We start from the raw sequence: 22901 nt of genomic DNA on the forward strand, positions 1-22901 counted from the left end.
CCGTAGTGTATTGCAATCCATCATATTGGCGTTGTGTTCCTGCCGATAGTTCAAGTGATTTTCAAACACATCATTTGTTAGATCAGTGATTCTTAATCTTAAGGCCCCCGTTGTGTAGATACGTCGCTTGGGGCCCCCCAAATATAGACTTATAATCTTAAGTTTAGAATTTAAATTAAATCAAGTATATATTCAGTTATACAATTCTGGGACATCAATTCGTTTTGTTTGTTGTCTTTTTTTCTGATGTTTGATTGCATAGAATCTATGGTAAATTTCTATGTTTCATAAAATGCTCCAAAATCTGTGCCCCCTGTACCCCATATTGGGGCCCCCAGAGAACCAATGGGGGTTCAACAATGGCAGAGAAGTTCAACAATTTTACAATGCAACGCTTAGTCCTCCAGATGGCGCTGCTTTACATAAATATGTCAACATTCTCAAGAATGTCAGCATAATAGGCATTCAACACCAACGAATTATTGTCCAAGACCATTTAAGGGATGAAGGAAAACAGAATGAACCTGATCCATTTTGCGACAAAGAAGTAGAGTTTTTTGTGTTATGTAATTTAAGAAATTAAGCAGAAATGACAGTTGTACTCTAGTGTAATATAGTGTTATTTAGCTAACCAAGATTTTAGGGTTAATACCACGCAAGATATTTATAGCTATATACTTTTTTAAATATGAAAAGAATAGCAGCATAATTGAAGTGCTAGTATTATTGGGTCAGGTGTTGACCCAAAGGAAAAATGATAAAAGAAACAAAGCACACAGTATGACAATCAAAACTCTTAGTCCATCGATACTGTTGAATTGGGCATTTAAAATGTTGAATAAGTTATGAATAAACGTATGTATACACAACACATTTGTTGTCTTTTGTATTTTGTATTTTTTCTATTCAAATTAGTATTTGCATAATATATTTCTCTCAGACCATTGTTTATTGCTTCTGCTGAATAAAAAGGGGAAGCTGCATAATTTAAATATTGAAATATCGGTGGTGAGGAGGAGGCTAATGTCCTGTACTGATGAGTTTTTCTTTGGTGAGTGGTTGTGCATTTATTTCTGTGTGTTTAATATGTTTATCTGATGTAAACATACTCAGAACATGTGACTAATAAACCTTTATAATAAGTGTATGTGTTTATTCTGACAGGTCTGAAGAGATGACGGGCAGAATCATTCTCATTGGATCTCTCATACAAGGTCTTATATCTTAAAAGATTCAAAACATAGTTTACGAAAAGGACTGTTGCTTTCCCTTTAGTTTGAGATAGATTATTGTTTTCTTCATCCGTTTTGTATCTATAAATTCTGTATAATGTTATGCATTATTTCTTTGGTGTCTATGTTTTTTAGGTGTTTTGTGTGGCTTCAGTATCACACAGCCAAAAAATCTAGAAGTTCTAGATGGATCTTGTGCTTTCATACCCTGCACATTTGATATCGATCCTAAATATAATAATGACCTCACTGCTAATGCAAGAAGACTGTGGTATAAAGATGAATATATTGATCGGAAGGTCTTTGACTCTCGGAGCCCCAGCAGTGGAGTGCTCAACGGCACAATATTTGGCAACGCCAGGGACAAAAACTGCACCACAATCTTTCATTATGTCACTAAGAATAATATGGGTCGGTATTTCTTCAGACTGGAGGGCAACATTCCCCTGCGAGTTAGTTATACTGCTAAACTTCAAATGAATATCAGAGGTGTGAATTTTTTTTGAACATTATTTACATCAAACAGCAGTCGATATCAACTTTATAATTGATCTTTGTGTGTGTTTCAGATTCTCCACCCAAACCCAAAGTGAGCATACATAAGCAGCAGCAGCAGGAGGAAGTGGTGGAGGGGACGTCTGTGATCCTGAGATGCTCTGCTAAAATGTTCTGCTCCTCTCATCCACCGGCTCTTATATGGAGCGCCTCTACCATTGTCAGCATCAGTGAACAGCAGTATCAGAACCAGAGCGATCTGATCTCAGATCTGCACTTCATTGTAACACATCAACACCACAGGGTCAATTTTACCTGTTTGATATCTTACAAGCTACAAAACCGGAACACATCCGCACGAGAATCGATGACACTTCATGTTCAGTGTAAGAGAGGAATAGTTCTTTTAAAAAATGAACACTGACTCGTAAGCCAACACTGTGACACTTTTTTCTTCTTTCAGATGCTCCCAAAAACACGTCAGTGTTTGTGTCTCCGTCTGCTTGTGTGTCAGAGGGTTGTTCAGTGTCTCTCACCTGCAGAAGTGATGGAAATCCAGCGGTCATCAACTTCACCTGGTACAGAGATACCGAAGGACATCTGAAACATCTACAGTTCGGACCAAACCTGATCTTTAACAAAACTGAACCCAAACACAGCGGACGATACTACTGCACTGCTCACAACAAACACGGCAACCAGACCTCAACAACACTAATGTTGGATGTTCAGTGTGAGGATATCTATCATCATCTCATTCCTCCGATTCTCTTTATGGGCACGGATTCGTATTCAAATCATTCAGCTTGTGTTGTAGTTTTCTGAGTGATCAGACTTATTGATTGTAACTGAGTAGACAATAATTGGACAAAACTCCTATAGATGGACAGGATGGCAGGAGGTAATATGTGGCTGTCTTGAAAAAGCGCTTAATACATTTACATGATTTTGTTTGTCAGACAATATTATTAACACACAAATGAGGAAAAACAGAATCATTTTAAAGGATTAGTTCAGTCAAATGAGAAGTGATTAAATAAAGTTCCGCATAAATAACATAGAAACAATTAGACTTTTGTTCTGCTTTTGAATTATTTTCAACCTTTCGTCTGGTACAACCCACAAAATCACAAAGCAAATCTGTTGAAGGTTTGTTTCCCGTTTTGTAATTTCTCTTGTAACAGAGCGACAAATTACACAACGTTCTGAAATGTTTGGCATCAGAAAATTATTTTACAAAGCTAATACGATGTAATGACAGAATTTTGAGTTACCTTTTATGTTAAATATTATGAGAAATAAAGAAAATAATGACTTTCAGGTGGAGTTGTGCATGTTCTTTACATTTCCAGGACTGAGGAAACAAAAACTTGTCTCTTTTCTTCTTTCAGATGCTCCTAAAAACACGTCAGTGTTTGTGTCTCCGTCTGCTTGTGTGTCAGAGGGTTGTTCAGTGTCTCTCACCTGCAGAAGTGATGGAAATCCAGCGGTCATCAACTTCACCTGGTACAGAGATACCAAAGGACATCTGAAACATCTACAGACCGGACCAAACCTGATCTTTAACAAAACTGAACCCAAACACAGCGGACGATACTACTGCACTGCTCACAACAAACACGGCAACCAGACCTCAGACACCGTCATTCTGAATATAACCTGTGAGACATAAAGAAAATCCTCCAGAGTCCATAATGATGGTGATCACAATACACTTTTGTTTTTTCAGATGCCCCTAAAATCTCCCAGTTGTCCTGCAGCAGAAGTGACATCATTACATGCATCTGTGAGGTTGATGGAAATCCCGTCCCATCACTGGAGTGGCATCTGTCTGGACGTCCTGCCGTGAACTCCACCAGCATATCTATCTTTCAGGAGAAACTGGGGGACACAAACTTCAGGACCACCCTCACTGTCAATCAAGCGCTCACAGACATGCCCACTCTGCAGTGTGTCAGCGGTAACAGCCACGGAAGCAAAAGCCTACAGTTTCAGGATCTTCAGCCTCCTCCTTTACGTGAGATTCAGTTTTCATGTCAAATCTTTTTTTACAGCACACAAAGCAAGAACGATCAAATAACATTTAAGTGGCTCTCTAGGTTTTGACGGTCTGTCATTGCTGGCTGGAGTTGTCATCGGTGTTATAGTGATGTTGATAGTTGGTATCGTGTCACTCTTCTGCACACGGTGGGTAAATCATCACAAAACACATTCAACATGTAATTAGGACATTCTGTTCTGTTCAGACTTTAAATCAATATAAAATAATGCATGTTTACATTCATAGCTTCAATAAAATGTCTTTGGATTCAAAACACAACTTGCTCCATGATAAATCTAAAACATATTTTTTCAGTAGACAGAACTGCAAACCATCACAGACTAAACATGAAGATTCAACTGGACTTGACATGAATGTAAGTGGGTTAACACAGACTAAACTTGATAGTGTATAGCTGTATATTATATCATATAGTATATTGAGGAACATATTTCTCCTTTTTATTTTATTATATATTTTCAAACCCGAATTTATTCACACACAGAGACTAATTCACTAAATCGGTTTCTTTATCGTCTCATCAGGCTGCTGTATTGGATACTGAAGTGTTTGATGATGTTTACGTCAATAAACATCACGCATCAGAATCTCTTCATTATAGCTCCATTAACTTTATAAACACTGAAGCGGCGACAGGTGAGAAAATAGACATCTCGATCACCACAGAATACTCTGAAGTCCGACATCACACCGCAGATGCGACAGAGGCGAAAAACACATCAGCGGACTCCTAAATAAATCAAAGTACACCAGACAGGATGATAAAGAGCACAGAAGACACAACATATGAAAATATCATCCACTCCACACCGATCAATTAACAATAAACACAATTTATGGCACAACAGAACTGTCAATCTGAGTCTCAGATGTTAGGAGCAATAAAACAGAATCAAATGAGAGTGTACTTGTCGAAACCTATGAAGAGTCTGGAGGTGTAAATGAATGTAGATTGTGGAGGTCAAATAACTGGGATTTGAGTACATTTGATGAGAAATGTTTGAGTTCATACTGAGATCTTCAATAATATTGAGTTTGGATTGCAGACGAGACAAATCTGAGCTCAGTTTGACACATTGTTGACATCTCTACTCAAACTCTCATGACAGACCCATTTCTGACTCTTTTTCTCAGGAGACACACAAGAGAATGAATCAAAACTTCTTCATTTAATCTCATGGAGAAATAAAGACACACTGCAAATGTGATCTCAGTCATTTCAGTTTATTTTTTTCTCATGAAGTCTTTGCAACAATTGTCATTCAAGGATCTCAAGGGCGCACGTCTGACGGCACACATCGGAGACCAAAGACAAATGTTAAGTGAAGGAAGTTCAGAATTATGTCAGCAGCTTTGTTGCAGTATAAATTTCAAATGTAAAAAGCAGACAAGCATGTGTTACTGGAAAATTACATTTTTGAATAAAAACACATTTTGGACTCATTGTAAACTCTAAACTCCCAAAACATTCTACGCTGTAAAACCATCATCTACAAATCTCAACAGTTTTTTTTAGATAGCAGAGATCATGTTGGCAGTAAAAGCTCAGCAATTGGCTCAAAATGACAAGCGTCTTCATTTAAGACATCAAGGTGTTTCATTCTGATAGAAAAATGGCTGTGTATCTCATGACTGGAATGCTCTGTTCATCCTTAGAGGACATTTTAGTGTGTGTTTGCTTTCTCTACAGATGCATTTCTATCGTTATATGTTTCTAACGCTTTTCCAAAGTAAAACTGTGCAAGACTCGTATAACCCAAGCGGAGGAAGACGTGTGGTTTCATTGTGAACATGAATACTGTGTACGAAACGTACAAAAGACGGAAGGCAAACATTTGGGGTCTGTCCCCCTTAATTCAATCTAAAAATACAATTTGGCAAAAGACCACTAGGTGGAGTGTAAAAAACCCAAAGCCCTATGTGGACAAAAGAGCAAGACTTAGTGTCCAAATGGTGTCGCCATGCCAACGAGATGCTGTAAAACTGTATGAAAGTTTCATCTGATCATTCAGATTTCACAACTACTGGCAGCGCAGGTTTGTAAAACATTATAAATGTACATATTTTGGATTTTATCACAAGCTCGAATGTAGATAATTCGGTGAGGGATTAAATGAAAGCAGAAGTAGGACGAGTGTTGTGTGGAAGGAAGAACCTCAGGATGCACTGCATAGATGAATCTACACGATGAGAACTAGAAAAGATTTGGGTAGGCCGTTCCCTTTTAAAATCAATATACTGTATTGTTTGTTTTATGGTTTCTGCTGTTGTTTCTGAACAGATTCAAAAGAAAAAAATCCCTTTAAGGGCACTTTAAACAGAGCTAAAGTAAAAACAAACGTCTCTGATATCAACACTTCTATAATTTTTCAGCATTTTCCCTTTTCTTTAAAAAAATATGGGAAGCCCTCTGTCCTTTCAGGAACCGATGAGCAAATATACATTTGTACATTTTTGGTATGTATATCATCTGAAAAGTATTATATTCATATACGTTTGATTATTTACAGGTCAATGAAACTGTATGTCCATCTGCAAAATCCTCACACTAAATCATCATCAAGATGTTTATGGTGTTAACTCAGTGTGTACAAACAAACACAACATTAATGTGATCTCATTAAACAACACCACGGGCCTGATGTATAAACATTGCATGAACAAAATAGGCTATACAATGTGTGTATACACACACACCCCATGGAAGCTCTTGAATGTGTGTACGGCAACTTTTGAGAATCTACTTTAGATTTACTTAAGTTTTATAAATGAGGCACTGTTTTTTTAATTTCACCCCTAAAATTAAAGAAATTAGTATTTTGCATATAGACAAAGCCTTCTTTGAATTGTGTCACTTTAATGGATTTTTAAGGAATTGCACCCAAATCCTTTTCAATGTTGTAGCACAGATCACCGCATTAAAATTAAAATGAATATTATTAGATCATGGCGTTATTGCTGTTCTGCCTTTAGTTCATATTCTATTCTATCCTGAGTTAAATAATAAAAAGTGCATTAAAGTTTTCTATACTGTATGAAATAAAAGCTGTATTACATTAAGAAGAAGTACCATTAGTGAAATTCCTTAAATTCTGACACAATGCAAATAAGTTTGAACTGTCCAATTTTCTTTTGTCCGCCTTCTTATTTAGGGGTGAAATGTGACATCCTGTGGTGAGTTTGACTACAAAAATAATGGATCATTTTCACAAGATGCAATTTAAACAACCTGAAACACAAACCTGAAGAAACTCCTAAAATGATAAAACAAGTAGAGATCATGAAAACTAGAGATCATACCCTTGTTACTGCTGATAGTACCACAGACTCGATATTAAAACAGACAGACAGACAGACAGAGATAACGCTCATATCAGCAGAGCTTCAGTGGTTAGTGCTAAAAACCTCCCAGTTCAATCCATAAAGATACTTTGCTGGAGCGCTGTCTGTAGTGAAGAAGCTAAAAATCACCAGAAGACACAAAGGCAACATCTCTGGACATCAAATGGTCACCAGATATAAAGGAGAAACACTGTAAATGCAGTTGCATATATAATCGGTATTAAGGACAGTCATTATAAAAGGAGACACTTTTATAAAAAACAGCAGACGCGTCATTAATAGAGCGGTGAGGAGGACGAGCAACCAGTGAGGAAAGCTTAAGAAATATCTGTGTGTGAGACAGGAAGTCGTGGAGGAAGAGGACACACACTTCCTGTGCGCTACGGTCATTGGCTCAGAGTGCTGGACGCTCTGAAGTACGACAGGAACTTGAAGCACAAGCTCACAACGAAGTACCAGATGTTCCTGGCCATCTGAGAGCGAGCGATGAAGACACGCCAGATGAAGACCAGGAACACGGTGTTGAACGTGTATCTGATGTTTCTCAGCCTGTGTGCGGGAGGAAGAGAATCAATTATTCAGCCTTTTGATTAAATCAAACACCCAACACACGAGACGACCGTCACATGCAAACCAAACCTTTCTGTAATCTCCTCTTCTTTACTCACACCATTCACTCTTAAAGAAAAACATTCTTACCTGCTACAAGCAAAAGATTCTCGGTGAATGAGGATTTCAATAACTTCATAAACACATCGGATCATTTTTTATAATTTGACGGATACGCTCAATAAAGATTCATCAAACTTTTCATCTTCCCTGTAACCCCACATGGGTTTGGAAAGACATTAAGGTAACACTTATGTGAGACACATACTAGAATAAGAGTTTCTGTGAAGTATACAGAAGTCAATAAAGTAGAATTCAAGTGAGAGCAGGTGGACGTACTTCTTCAAGTGTTGTCTGGCAGCAGGAATGTCAGACATATCCTCATTCAGAACATACTTCTTGGTTCCAATACAGTAGTTCTCGATGTACTCCGGCCAGTTCAGCTGGCGAACGTCAAAGTTGTACGTCTGCAATAAAAAAATGTATGGTTCAAGTTACAGAAACTTCATCATTGCCCAAACACTTCATTTAATTCATGTTTACTTCTATAGCACCCTTCAACATTTTGCATTGTTGTACAGAAAGCACATTGTGGAACAAACAAAAAATGAAATTAGGGAAAATAAAGAATACACTGTATTATAGCAAATTGTCTGTAAGATGTACATTAGTGACACTATTTGCATAAATAAACGGTCTGCATGATTTTAATATTAAGTATGTGTGTCAACTATTATGTTTCAGCAAACCTTCACACACATGCATGTCATACTATGTAACTAGATGCATGTGGCATACAGTATCAGTTGTAATGAAAAGTTGAGTCTGGATCCGACCCAAACATCTTATAATCTTCATTCAAGGTCTTGTGTGTGAGATAGAGAGAGAGAGTGAAACCTTGCGATCCTCCGGGCTGAGTTCACTCATCAGCATGTTCATGTTGTCAGATTTCCACTCCCAGTCTTGACTGCTGAAGTACTCCAGCAGACCGATGGCTTTGTGCAGACGGTTGAATATGCGCATCATCCTGAACGAAAACACACAGATCATGCTCAACTTCACTCCATGACAAACACAACACATGTGTATGGAACATGCTTCCTGTATTATATACATTACAAGTGCAATGTTTTACTGGTGCACGGTGGTGGTGGTACGAAAAAGCTCTCAAACACACCGCTTTCCACAGTCTTTAATTCTGACATAAAAGCAGCGTTGCGATCACCAATTGTCAAACATTATCTGCCAGAAACTGTCTGACAGCACCTTTTATCATTCATCAGTTGGAAAAAAATCGCTCCACAGGGTGATCCCAACAATATCGATCTCTGTATCTTTATCGTTATATTTATGGTGTTAACCCCGCTATCCTCCGAACGATTTTTAAAACTTTATTTTCTATGGTTATCGTAATAATGTGAACGACCCTTTAGTCTTGTGCTCTTACTGTGGTTTCTGTCCGGACATACGCAGGTAGAGGTCATAGATGAATGCGGGGAACTTGTGACTGACTAAGATCCAGTACTGGTACATCAGGTAATTGGAGGTGATGTTGGCGTTGGGCCGGCGGAAGGCCTGCTCCAGCGGGTTCCTTTTGAACGTGGACATCACGTGATGCTCTGTGAACACAATATCATTTTTCTCAGCTGTTTTCTGGCAGCGGCAAGCATCACTATTGTTACTCCTTATACTAAAGCATAGTGATCCGACAAACAGCTGAACATGAACACTTTACCCCTGAAGACATAACAGACACTTACGATACATGTTCTATAAGAAACGTGTCACGTACCGATCTCTCCCCAGTGGAAGGGGTTAATGCCTCCGGTCGTACAGTTGTACACTAGTGACGTTTTAGGTCTGGAAGTGGAAAAACATAATTGATATCAAAACGTTGTCACACACACAGAAGGAAGGTATGTGTGAACTCACCTGTGTACACTGGTATACCAGCCTGCGGCCAGTGTGAGGTTTATAACCACATCTACGGGTATTAAATCAGCCACGGCATCATTACTGGCTCTCATGGTGCGCAGAATGCCCTTCCCAGCCTGCAACGCACACAAATACAAAAGTTAGCACGTCATGTACGTGGAGGCATTGGACATACAAACTCATTTAAAAAAGTGACGTGGCACCTCACTGGTCAATTTTGAAACCTTATTTTGAAACGGCATCATTAAAACATCTGTAAAATATCATAAAACTTAGAAAGAACTTACAGCAATGAAAACACCACTTGGTCCATTAAAGTTGTCTATCCACCCCTGTCAAACACAGGCATGAGATTACTCAGAATAAGCGGGATGTGAGTATTATGGTCTGGAGGAACAGATGTTTCACTTACTGGGAAAGGTTCCTGCCAGCTGGCTCCTACGATGGACGGTCTTATAATGCCGATGTTGAGTTTGTGGCTCTCCTGCTGGACGACGCACTCCGCTAGAGCTTTGGTGTATGTGTAGGTGTTGGGTCGGTCCCCTATTAGTCGTGGTGTGATGTCACATACAATGCTGTCGTCCATCCACCTACACACACACACACACACACACACACACTCACACTCAAGATTGGTGGGACAGGAGCAGTTATATGTAAAGTTACATGTGTTCATGTTGACACTCACTGTAAAGAGTCGATGAGTTTCTTGGGCTCGACGGGCGGAGGGTAGATGACCTCATCGATGTGTCTGCGGTTGCAGTTGGCGTACGCGGTGGAGATGTGGATGAATGCGTGCATGTGTTGCATCTGTTTCGCCAGAGACAGGAGCTGCTGCGTGGCGATGACGTTCAGCTGCAGGGCGTGTCTGCGGAAGAAACACGCGTTCAGACGTTATACATCACACCAAGAAGAATCGCGAAAACTATAATGATATAACTTTTAAAAAATCATCTAATTGAAGAGAATAGCAGAGTCAACAACTATAACAATACAAATACAGAGAAATGATCATCTTCTGATGTCGACTCTTTGCCATTCTACATGAATATGCAGAATATGTCACAGGTAAATTAGTTTAAATAGTTTGAAGTGCATGTTGCAGAAAGTTTTGACATCGATAGGGATCAGATGCTGGTATGAAGGAGGGGATTCAGCGTTTTGTTTCTTCCTGCTGTGAGAACATCTGTTACTCAGTCAGAAACCCATGACACAGCACAGCAGCAAGTCTCTTTTCTCATTTCTATTCAGTTTTCTCTCTCTTTTTTGTGTGCGCAGGCTCTAGCTTAGAGTCAGACATTCAGTATCCCCAAAAACATTCTCGGTTTTGTCCCGATCTCAACCTCAACCTCATGTGTACTCTTGTCTTGTCTCTGCTCAAACAAAGAGGACTGTGGGGATATAACTAAACTACCGGTGCACTGTTTAAATAAACCCCAAAAGTATTTTTACAAATGCAATCGATAACTTACTTTCATCTTAATTTATTTTGGCACTGTTTAGCGGAGTCAGAAATGTACAAGACAATTAATCCAAATGCTCACAAAATTCAAGCTACAAGCTCTTGTTTTTTACACAATAACACCATAAAAACATGATGTTCACCTTCAATAAACAAGAAAAGCATATTGAAAGAGTTACATTTTTGCTGTTATTTCACCTCCGCAAGCTCTATTTTATTTTACACAAGGCCTATTTTATGATGGCTTTTTAGGGTTGGTATTATGTGGACAAGATGAATTTGAGGAGTGCAGGACCGGTGTCGGTCTGAGGGATTCTTGATGTTTTAGATCTCCCTCTTACTTTGGTGGTTGTGACAGATCTCTGACAGAAGAGGGCGAAGTACTCTAAAGATTGAGTCAGAACATAAAGGTGTAGTCGTGCAGGTGACGTGTCTCTTACTTGAGTGGTTCATCGAAGCGGATGGTGGCGGCACAGTGAAAGATGATGTTGATACAGGAGGTGAGTTTTTGCACATCGTCTGGACTGATGGCCAATCCAGGCTGTGTGAGCTCGCTGCTGATGGGTATGACCTTCTGATGAAACTCTGGATTATCCTCACGCACGCGGTCAAACAGCTGCAAAACAAGGTCATGACAATATGCTCGCTTATCTGACGTGAAAATAATGTCAAGATGCAAAAAAGCACATAGAGACTGCTGCTTAATGAAAACATTTTAATATCGGTTTCAAAACACAGACATGTTTTTAAGAGATATCAGCCCTTCAGAGGACATTATGTGATCAACCAAGACACAAGAAGCGAAATGCAGAACATGTTATGTCACTCTTGACTTTAGTGTTTATGTACTGAAGAATACATTTCATCACCCGTGTGTATTTTTCATACAGAGGAACGTGACCGTAAGCTCCGTCCTCTCGACTGTGTGCTGTGATGCCTGTCAGAGTAATCTGAGGATTTGTGTCAGCGCGGCATCCTCCGCTTGGGCTGACACACACTGACTTACAGTATACTACCCACAATTCCAAGGGTCCGACTGTGGTACATTCATACATTCACAGCCAATCAGAATCGTTCGCTCTGTATCAGAGGCAGACGTAATAAATGACCTCCTGTAACCCCACCAGCAGGCACCTGACAGATGCTTCTGACAGATGCTGTTGTCTCCTAATGTGTCTCTCCGGTGTGACACCGGTGCATCTTTTTACATATTTATATACTATGAACAAGATTTGCAAGTGCCTAAAGGAAAAACGGTCCTTGAACAGAGTCCTTCAGGGACTGAAATCCTGCGCAACAACTACTGTGGGTCATGTTTTTAAAATGATTAAATATACAAAACAGGGTTTTAGTTTCTAGGAGTACAACCATTAAAAAAACCTTTGTTCAATTAAAATCAAATAAAATGTTCACTTAAGTATTATATTATTTAAAAAATAAAGAATAAAAAATGGGAAAGATTGCCTTAACAATAAATTGTTAGGGCACTAAATGATCAACTAGAAGAATAAACAATAAACTTAAACTGAAATAAATTATTAATAGAGTCATTAATAGAGTCAGCTGGAAAACACATAACAATATACCTGGAAAACAATTTTAAAACAATTTAAAAACAATAATACTGCAATTGAATACATGGACTACTGCATATTATAATATTGTGTAAAGTGTATGTAAAGCAATTCACATGTTAACTGTCAAACACAATTCAACGGGTAAACAGTATGCAGTATGAATTCATGAAAGATGAACATTACTGGATTTACTAATGTTCTCTGTTTATTGGAGCACTTGCACAATCTACCATTGACTGAACTGTCTGGGAACTAAATGTAAAAACGTCTGAAGGTATTTACAAGGAAATAATACTGGGAGGATCAACAGGAGATGTTATCAGAGTGATTTTGCATGTCAGGACAAGACATGACTGTGTCTGTTCTCACAGCTAAACGTCGGGAGTGTCATAAAGATGACGTCCGTCCCACCTTTACACATATTATAGGTATTAAAAGGATCATCTCTGACACACAAGCACCTATAGATCAAGAATCACTCACTGAGGAGGCCAGATCTACTCATGTCAATCATCTGAAGCTCCAGGATCACTAACATCCTGTCAAAAACACACACATGACGGACACCGAACATGGCTTCCTGTTGTGGTTTGTGTTGCCAGGAAACACCACTGTAAGGCTTTCCTTAACACACACAAATGAACACACAACCATTCCTGTTAATGGTTTCTTGTCTATTAACAAAGAGTAAAGGGAACAAAATCTGGCCGCAAACTGTTCTTGTAAGTCATACTTTGATTTAACGTTTTTAAGTCATTGTGGGATTTGAGATGAAATATTTCAGATGAACCCGCCCCTTCTTACACACTGTCAGTGAGAGAGACTGTGAACACATGTTTTTGACAGGAAGTGACATACGGATAAAGAGAAGCACATGAGGGGTGGATTGAGGTCAAGGGTTCGCTGAGGTCAGCTACTGTCATTTTATGCTTTCTCTTGTCTGTGGTGGAGAGAGAGCAAACGGTGCATTGTGGGATGGCGGTATGCCGGTGCCAGTCTTCCACCGGACCCTCTGGCACAAACAGTCTACAGTGTGTTTGAGTGTGTGTGGGAGAGAGAGAAACAATAGTTCCTCAGTTCCTTTGCTCTTGTGCCCTTAGGTGTAGACAGAGGCTTTGTGGTCACACATGCGCGCACACACTGTAGCTAAATAAACCCACACATATCTAAAACGTCTATTAGTGAAGATCTCTCCATCTACCTCCAAACCTGACCCTCAAACAAACACGTGAACATTATTCCATTTAATGCTAAACATATGATCAATATACTGTATGAGGCCTACTAGGACATATGTAAATTACATTATTCAACATATAATAAAGATTGTAATAAATAAGGTATATTTAGTCAAACGTGCTATTTATTTAAGTGGGAAAACAGCACCGTAACAGTAATATTTAATCCCAGTGAGATGATGTTGAGGTTCATGCATCTCTCCAGTCAATGACAGCGAGCTGCCAGATCTGCGGTGAGATCAATATCTCTTTCTGAAAGAGACTGAATAAATCAAACACATCTGACTGGTTATTAAACGCTGCTCTCACAAACACACGCTTTCAACCCGCACTGAGAGAGAGTTCACACAAATACGATGACTCAACCTCATGGCATCTCATGTAGGCCTATGCAGTCTTCATCTATGTGGGTCAAAATGCCGAAGCACCAAAAAGCACTTGTATCATGTATCCCAAATAACTCGTGTAGGTTAATAAATGTCTTGTGAAGCAAAACGACATGTTCGTGAGTAGACGTGAATATTTTAAGCAATGGATACGTCAGCTGATCACCGCGGTCAATTTAAATATAACCGCACATCAGTAATGTTAAATCTCATTGGGTCCTGTGTGTCTCGTGACTCGTCATCCACGCGTTTCATCAAGAACCAATGACATTTTTGGGGCATTTTATGAACATTTTAGAGTCACATATCTGGGATGGTGAGTAAATAATGAGAAGATTCCTTCCAATTTCAGCCAGACAGGTCGGATGTTTAATCATTTAAAAACAGAGCGCAGAATCCGGCGAAAGGGAGTTTAAACCACAGAACAATACAAGTGCTGTCTGATGATGTTGAATAGATTCCAACATTCCAGTTTGTCTACAAACACAATCAATCTGAAGAACAACACAACTGTGTACGAGTCCCTATACATTCTACACATTTACATCCCACACACACACACGCACACATCTGATCTTATAAAACCACAGCTTCATTCTCATAAAACAATAATTCACAAACATAAACAATACCTGCAGAATCATATTTTAATCTGTCATGTAAAATAATAAAGCTGTGTTTTCCAAATCATTATAATCTAGTTTAACACTATATATTACGAGAACACGTCAGAAGACCTGCACTGCATGACAGGGACATGCTGATCTCATTGTGTCACAGCACAACATTTATGGAAATGCCGTTTGACCCCTGAACCGTACTAAATTTGAATGGAGTTTGTGGTCAGGTCGCCACGGAAACAATCAAAGAGCGTTTTACAATATTGTGGCCCCAGTTTGAGCGGAGTCATTTTTCTTGCAGATTATTGGCTGGTTTTCAAAGGATTGTGTTTGGTGAAACAATGAAGATAAGCCCTGGCGACCACATAACAGTAAACACAGATGGGTTTCTGGAAACCTTTGTTCTCCTGCTTGGGTTCTGCTATTTGACTATTACAGGATCAACATGTCACGTTCAGTTAACAAACGGTCAAGTGACACGATTAGATGTCATCGGGTCACCAAGACTAAAATATCTTATGACAAAAAGATGACTATGAAAGAAACCAGACAATACACAACACAAAAAGCTGAACACAGAGCAGACGGTGTTCTAATGAAGTTGAAGAAATGTTTTGAAGCGACCAGAATGTATTGTTTAAGAACAGTTTTGGAACAACAACAACCGTTGCACGGGACAAAAAAAAGATGCTGATGGAATGGATTGTGAATGGGAATATTCAATTCACGGACAAACACACACACAGACAAACAAACAAACACCGAAGCCTCACCTTACACTTCATCATATCTTGAACGCGTTCTTGCATGGATTGACCCGCCTTCGGCCTGACGAGAATATAAATGGTGTTCACCTTCGGGCACGAGCGCAGGAGTTTCTCCACCAGCACCTTTCCCATGAAGCCCGTCGCCCCCGTGATCAGCACGTTCTTCCCAGCATACCACTCCGAGATGGAGGCCATGATGATAATGACAGATCAACTTCCCTCCTGAACGCTACCAGACAAAGAGAGGAGAGAGAGAGCATCAACACCCAACAGTTCTTTTACAAGTCAAAGCGAAAGCATTATCCTTTATAGTCATCAAGTCAACAATCTTTGTCACTTTTTATGAAGCATCTGTAAATCAAACTCATTTATGATATTTCTGATTCGAGTCCCGGCATCTTTCATATCACCCTGTTTCAGTATAGAAGGTATAAGTGAGGTCGGTTATACTGCTTTGAGCTAAACCCTCAAAAAAACCCGTGTGAAGTAAACATTTGAATCAAAATGAGGTTTGGCTGTTTAGCTGGAATGTGCTCAGAAAAAACACTTCGGTACTAAATAGTTTCAGCACTGCATTTGGTTTAGATCCTCCAAAAAGTGGGATTTTTTTCTACTTAAAATCATCCATGATGTGTCTTTCACGATGACATTGATGTTTTGCTGAACTTTGATGTTTACTTCACAGGAATTCTACATGCATGAGATGTTTCTCTTACAGATCAATAAAAGAAAAACCAAGAACATTCTGTTTCCAGCACACATATAGACAGAAGCTGAAGAAGAACACAATAGATTTGCACAAAAGCAAAATAAAGGGCCTTAAACATAACAGAAAGTGTTTATTAAGCTTTGAGGAAGAACATCTAGAGACGCCCGTTTTACCTGATTTGCATTAATTAGTTTATCTGCGTTTTAAAAGCCTTGTGTGTCAATTGCTGCCTGTAAAGACAAACTGAAAACTATTAGTGCGGATAAATACCTCCCTCTCACACGATGACACACACAATACACAACACTTGATTCTCTACATTCTTCATGAAAGCTGTGACATAGTGAGGGCTAGTGATCTGACACAAGATGCTGTAGATGAGACATTTTTTTCTCAGTCAAGTGGATTCTTATTGGTCAAGCCTGACTGTCACTGTATATCAACCTTGATATATCGATCTATCAACCAAAATTAGCCATGATATTTTCGTGCACGTACACGAGTGGTTCCCTGTTTTTTTTACATTTACTATTTAAATATAGTGGTGGTTCTATGATTCATCACCATGGTATCAAAGTGGTATTGTAATAATATGTTATACCAACACTTTGTCATAACACCACAAAGACACAATGTTTTTGTAAAGGGATACAACCCCAACTTTGATTTGCAAGCAAAATTATTTTTTAAACCGGTTTATATGTAGAAAAGAGTGAACACATGTCTTCACACACTCAGAAAGGAACACACAAGTAGTGTTCAGTAGTACAGTAGTAGTTCACTCCAGCACAGTAGATTAAATGAGACACCCACCTCCAGCTCCTGCACAGCTTCAACAGACACACAAACACACGTCTGCTACACTGTTTCAATTTATTATGCACATCTCCAGCAGGGTCAGATACAAGCGGGATTCCGGCGATGATCTGATACCACGCTGACACAATACACCAAAGCTTCAGTTTATTCTTCATTTACTAAAGGACCTCGAGGGGTGTGTCCCTTCAACTCTGATGAAACTCAACACGCCTGGAAACCGGCCGGGAAACACACAACTTGTGTGCACAGCATGAATCATAGTGGCCGACTTCAGCAATGCCTTTTACAGGAACGTGATGTTGTGAAATCGCAGGAAACCAAATGAAGAGGAAAGTAATTTGAGATGATGCTATGGGAAGAACTTGAGAAGTTTGTTGATGTCCACACAGAGGATAGTTTTATTGAAACACCTGAACACAGACCAGCTTTAAATAACTAGACATTCTGAAAGGCGTAAAATGGCTTGAAATATAGATTTAGACTCGATTTGTTTCGATCGCGAAACATTCCTGTAGTGTGGAGATCAACGTGTTTGCTATGATAATGAAAGTATTACAACAGCAGCTGCCATTGGCTGGTTTAAACCACATGTACAGACCCTCGGAAGGGGAAGAATCAGTCAATGATGTAAACAACAACATTTACACAAATGAGAGTGTAAATGTTGAATCACATGAAGAGTCTGGAGGTGTAAAACGCATGTAGATTGTGGAGGTCATATAATCTGGATTTGAGTACATTTGATGAGAAATGATATTGACTTTTGAGATTTTAGTGAAAATGTCCATTTGCTCCTCATTTAATCTCATTGGTGTCTAGAAGAAACTACTGAGTTATTAACAAGATCTCTTGTGTGACTTTTCTTTACTATGAATGCCACTACGTAAATAATCAAATAACACATTTAAGCGGCTGAACATAGAGCACATTTGGGTATGTGTAGAACAGAAGAGCCTTTTATTGACATACATCCGTAGAATAATAACACAAGCAGATTCATGTTTAAGGGTTCGAAAGGATCTGTATTGGGGTTATTCAGACAAACGCATTTAATAGGCATGTGTGTGTTCGATGACTTGGCCAATAACAGGGACCACTGTGACAGACTGGATCATTATCTGCTACATCACACTCACTGCTTTATGTACATAAAGGGATCTTCACTAATGGCCTCTTATTAAAATAATCAACGTTTCATTTGTATCTAAATAAATCTGTGAGTTAGAGGTCTTTACCAGGGAGAGCATCACTACTTGCTGACGACCACATACACCGTTTTTCTCTATTACAAACCCAACATGTATAAGTTCCTGCGACAACATCTAAGCGCTGTCTGTCTGCTGTCACATCAGAGAATGCAGTAATGCAAGATGCCTGAAGACATAAAAAAGTCACAAACATTACACCTTTCAGTCACCTCAGGCTAGAGGTAAACATATATCTTAAAGTAACTCATATTCGGAATGAGAAATCCAGGTTTAATAAACTCAGACAGGAGTGAGAAACACAGCAAAAGTGCTGTTATCATACCGGCTACAGGATTTACTGAAACTGGGACACGAACAAAAGAGAAAGTGCCCAGTGGTGGGAATGACTGTTTGAGGTCGTGGATTTATAGGATTTGCTCACGTGAACGTGAACAGCCATTGATCATTTTTACACAAGTAACGTCATGTTTTCTGATGAATTGGTGGGAGTGTCACTTTTTTGCTTTGCTAAGCAGATATCAAATATAAAACACGTTTGGCTGCATGAATTTAAGTTCTTTCGTAACACTTACTTCTGGTGTTATCCAAAGAAACTCTCGCTCATAGTTGAAATTTAAAGCCACAAACCCAAAGAATTCAACTTTACATGATTTCACGATTAACAACTCAGCTGTTTGCATTGTTGATTGAAGGTGATCACAGGTGAGGATGGGTTTATGATAATGTTCAAGGAGAAGCACAATCGCTCAGACACCTTAGCAACCTCAAAGCACCAACCTAGCAAGCACATAGTAAAACATGATGCCTACGATCTGGCAGAAGTCCATTGTGGTTTTGCTGTTTTTGCATCAGAGTAAACAATACATATAATTAAAACAGGATAAATGGGTTGTCTTCCATGTTTTAAGTGGGTTGGATAAATAAAGTGAATTATTGTAAATGAACCCCTTCAATAGGACAGGAATGAATTGGAAAACTTCCAGAGCTTCTCTCAGACACGGTTCTGGATAATTAGGCCTATAATATAAATAGCAGTTTCAAGTACCTCATATTAATTATAGCCGCATCCACGGGGGAAATATAAAGTTAAAATGACTACAAAATCTATTATAACTAAAAACTGTTCAAGAGAGCTGTGCAGTGTAAATATAGATGCCTCTGACTTCACCAAGTACAATAATAAAACTCGTCTCAAATATCCATCTGCAACAAATGACAACTGGCTGAGAAGGTTTACATCAATTCAGTTGGAGTGCTGTAAGAAGTCTTTGAATATGTATGTCTCCATGAGTGAATAATACACACTATGTACTATGCTTCAGACCGAAACGGTTCGGACTGGCGTCAGACATCCTCTAATCTACCCTTCTCATCTGATCACAGTGGTGATGTCACATTATGATGATGGTGAAGCGGGGAAAATGGCTGGAGTCACAGTATGTACACGTCACAAGGTCACAGATAAGCCTTAGAAATCTCACAGACGTCAACCAGGGCAGATAACTAAACTCTGTTAAACCAATACAAGAGGCAACCAGATTCCCTCCCTTCACACTTCTTTCCTGCTTCCTCACAATTATATCACCAAGCTGATTTCAGATGACACAAGCAACAGGCAGGTTGCTTAACCTCGTCCAGTATCTGTCTGGAGATGACCCTGTCCGTCTGTCTCCCGCTGTATCTGTAACTAGATCCCGCTGGTCTAGATGAAGTAAGGAGTTGTCATATTTAGCAAAGCTAATGTCAAAGCAGTCAAAGGTTTACGCACATGCGGCAGACTGAACTTACGAATGCTTTCAGGAACAACCGTGGGTGTATGAACGTCATAGTAGAAAAGCTTGAGTGCTACTCCTCCCTGGTGTAATGTTTCTTATTGTTTCCTGTAATATGTTGTATGGGGCAATTCACAGTTGTCCCATTTATTGAATATTGAGCAGTTTAATGTTGCACATGAATGTACCTTCAGGCATAAATAGAGTATATCTTTGATCAACCACTTCCTGGAAAACCTGAAATCAAGAGTGCATCTTACCAAGGAACGCAATTAAGTAAAGCGAAACCGATAAGCCCATTTTGAAGATTTAATAGATTGTTTACCGTGGATGGTTCCAGTCCATTGTTGGATCAAATGTGTTTTTTTAGGTTTATTTAAACAGCAAGTAGGTTTGTCCATTTTTAACTCAACCGTGGTTTGAAACACCCAGCACTTTTTGTGAGATAATAAACACCCCTGGAAACATTTTTGTTGCTGTAAAAAGTGTATTTTCCATTAATGTACTGCAAATGCTACTGCTTTAAAAACAAAAGGGGCAACATCATAGCACATACGTGGTAACTGTTGTTAAACTTATGATCATATTTTAACCATTATCAAACTTTAGTTATACAAGTGGACATGAATACGCCCAAAGTATGGCTATTACAACTTTGCTCAAATAAACCATGGTTAATTTTTATAAGGGTTTGAACATATGCTTTCATGTGATTCAGCATCAAGCCGCACACTCAGGAATTCGTTTTTGCTACAAAGTAACACTGTTACACTGCATATAATCTTCCGCTATTCGTTCATTCATTCAGACGAGCGCGACGATCCGGTATATCCTCTTCTCCAGACCCGCCGTTCGCGCAACTATCCAGGGTACCGAGACGCGCTTCACAAAGTTAAACTCCTAAACGCAGAGACGTCACGCGATGGCCAAAAACGCCTGTCTTACGCATACACCAAGAATGAAGAACATTCGCGTCAGTGGTCTCTTATGTGAAGGTATGTTCAGTGTGGTTCTACCTCATCCTTCCCTTCGAACTCAGAATCCACATCAGTCTACATGAATCCGGTTTTTTAAATGACATTTATAGAAATCCTGAAGATGCTTCATGAAACCGCGGCGCGTTTCCTATTCAAGCGCAAACGTCAGCTCATATTCCCAGCTTTCACCATTCAGTGTCAAGCACAAGACGGGTCTTACCTTGCTCATGAATCACGATCGGGACCCACAGCAGAGGATTGACGACCTCCCTCTCTCTCCGATGTCACAACACGAGTGCGCGCGTTTCAGAGCTGCAACGAACGCGCCTTTTGGCGCAGAGCAATTTACACAAGCGCGCGTGTTTGAACAGGGTGTGTCTACATGCAGATCCTTTCCATATAATTCTCACAAACTAGGCTACAATGTTTACACGCTTCCAAGGCTAAGAAAATATTTGAAGTTTTATGCGTATCCAAAAACTAGAAAGGAAAACATTTCTAGAGCCCTCTCTTTCTCAGCAAACCTCACAATCAGATAAAACATTAGTCAATTCATATAAAATGCTTAAAGGAAATCCAGACAACAGGGTACATAAACTGGGAGATCTTTTGATCATAAACCCAGTCCAACAGGAAGACTGAAAAACAAAGATGAACAACTTCTGTTGAGCCAAGAATATAAACTACGAATCAGTTATTATTGTAGCAGACTACATCTATTCTCTTTTGTATCATCACACATTTCCAGCAGGCCTAACTTGGGTGATTTTGTGCTGCAGGAGAATTCTTGTGTCCTGTCGAAACAAATCATTTTTCATTTCTATTTAAAAGATACAACTGTGAATGTACTTGCTTTGAACACGGAGTTGAAGCTACATTGCAGGATTTACTAACCGAGCTAAAGGAACCCAAATACAAGTAGGTCATGCAGCGTTCGTATGAGAATATAAATGATGTGTTGTTACTGTAGGAACACATTTCAGCAAATATACATTGATTTGTTACTATAAATGTGGGGAATAAAGAGTAAGTTCACCCAAATATTTTTTTTCATAAAAAATGTACTCACCAAATCATGTCTTTGCACTGCAAAGATATTCCCAAGATTGTTGGTAACCAAACATTCCTGAAAATATATTTCATGTTCCTGTAGAAAAGTGTCATTTTGAGATTTACCAACCACGTTTATCTTTTGATATAACTATTTAACATCAGAGGAAAGAGTCCTGCATTCAGTACATCGGTTGGCTTTTATATTTAAAGAAGTTGCTTTTTTAGGATGTCAGTGGCGCCCCCACACGACACCATTACTAATTTGAATACAAATTTACTGATTCCATCCATAGGCTGATATCATTTCTTAAGTATATAGCTTATTATTCCCTGAACTCTTTTGGATAAAACGACTAAATTCAAGTCTTCACACGAATTTCCCTAAAACAATACCATATTACAATGCCCAACAGGTTAATAGAATGCATAAAGACAACAAAACAAAGTTGAATCTAGTTCCGAAACATTTATTTTGCAAAGATTTTTTTTGAAGTTGTAATTCCTCTGAATGTGCTCTATTGAGAGCATACATTTGGCCCACATCAAGCACGCAGGTAGTGGATTTAACTAAATGTGCATATTGAACAACATGGTTTATAAATAATAAGGAAAACATTCAACCCTGAGGAAACGCGCTT

At 39.1% G+C, this 22901-nt stretch overlaps 2 protein-coding genes across 4 annotated transcripts; one reads left to right on the top strand and one right to left on the bottom strand.

The window, feature by feature from the left end:
• The first annotated feature begins 1015 nt into the window (after positions 1 to 1015).
• Positions 1016 to 5235, top strand: LOC306892881 (B-cell receptor CD22-like). Of its 2 annotated transcripts, none has more exons than XM_079454228.1 (10): positions 1016 to 1051; positions 1165 to 1214; positions 1368 to 1721; positions 1802 to 2113; positions 2191 to 2460; positions 3119 to 3388; positions 3457 to 3744; positions 3827 to 3914; positions 4084 to 4144; positions 4314 to 5233. In XM_079454228.1, exons 2-10 carry the CDS (start codon positions 1175 to 1177, stop codon positions 4521 to 4523), a joined length of 1893 nt encoding a protein of 630 aa, XP_079310354.1. In that variant the 5' UTR covers positions 1016 to 1051; positions 1165 to 1174; the 3' UTR covers positions 4524 to 5233. The 2 variants fall into 2 exon arrangements, with proteins under 2 accessions (XP_079310354.1, XP_079310355.1); XM_079454229.1 differs by having other exon boundaries at positions 1031 to 1051; positions 4087 to 4144; positions 4314 to 5235.
• On the bottom strand, positions 4994 to 21529 carry LOC306892888 (fatty acyl-CoA reductase 1). Of its 2 annotated transcripts, none has more exons than XM_079454250.1 (12): positions 21431 to 21529; positions 15732 to 15954; positions 11578 to 11753; positions 10364 to 10543; positions 10088 to 10265; positions 9963 to 10007; positions 9673 to 9791; positions 9533 to 9600; positions 9188 to 9359; positions 8638 to 8767; positions 8080 to 8207; positions 4994 to 7680 (listed from the first exon to the last, which is right to left on the bottom strand). In XM_079454250.1, exons 2-12 carry the CDS (start codon positions 15918 to 15920, stop codon positions 7518 to 7520), a joined length of 1548 nt encoding a protein of 515 aa, XP_079310376.1. In that variant the 5' UTR covers positions 15921 to 15954; positions 21431 to 21529; the 3' UTR covers positions 4994 to 7517. The 2 variants fall into 2 exon arrangements, with proteins under 2 accessions (XP_079310376.1, XP_079310377.1); XM_079454251.1 differs by having other exon boundaries at positions 4996 to 7680; positions 15813 to 15954; positions 21431 to 21526.
• Positions 21530 to 22901: the final 1372 nt, after the last annotated feature.

This window comes from Barbatula barbatula (genome assembly GCF_947034865.1).
Source record: "Barbatula barbatula genome assembly, chromosome: 4".
NCBI classification, from domain to species: domain Eukaryota; kingdom Metazoa; phylum Chordata; class Actinopteri; order Cypriniformes; family Nemacheilidae; genus Barbatula; species Barbatula barbatula.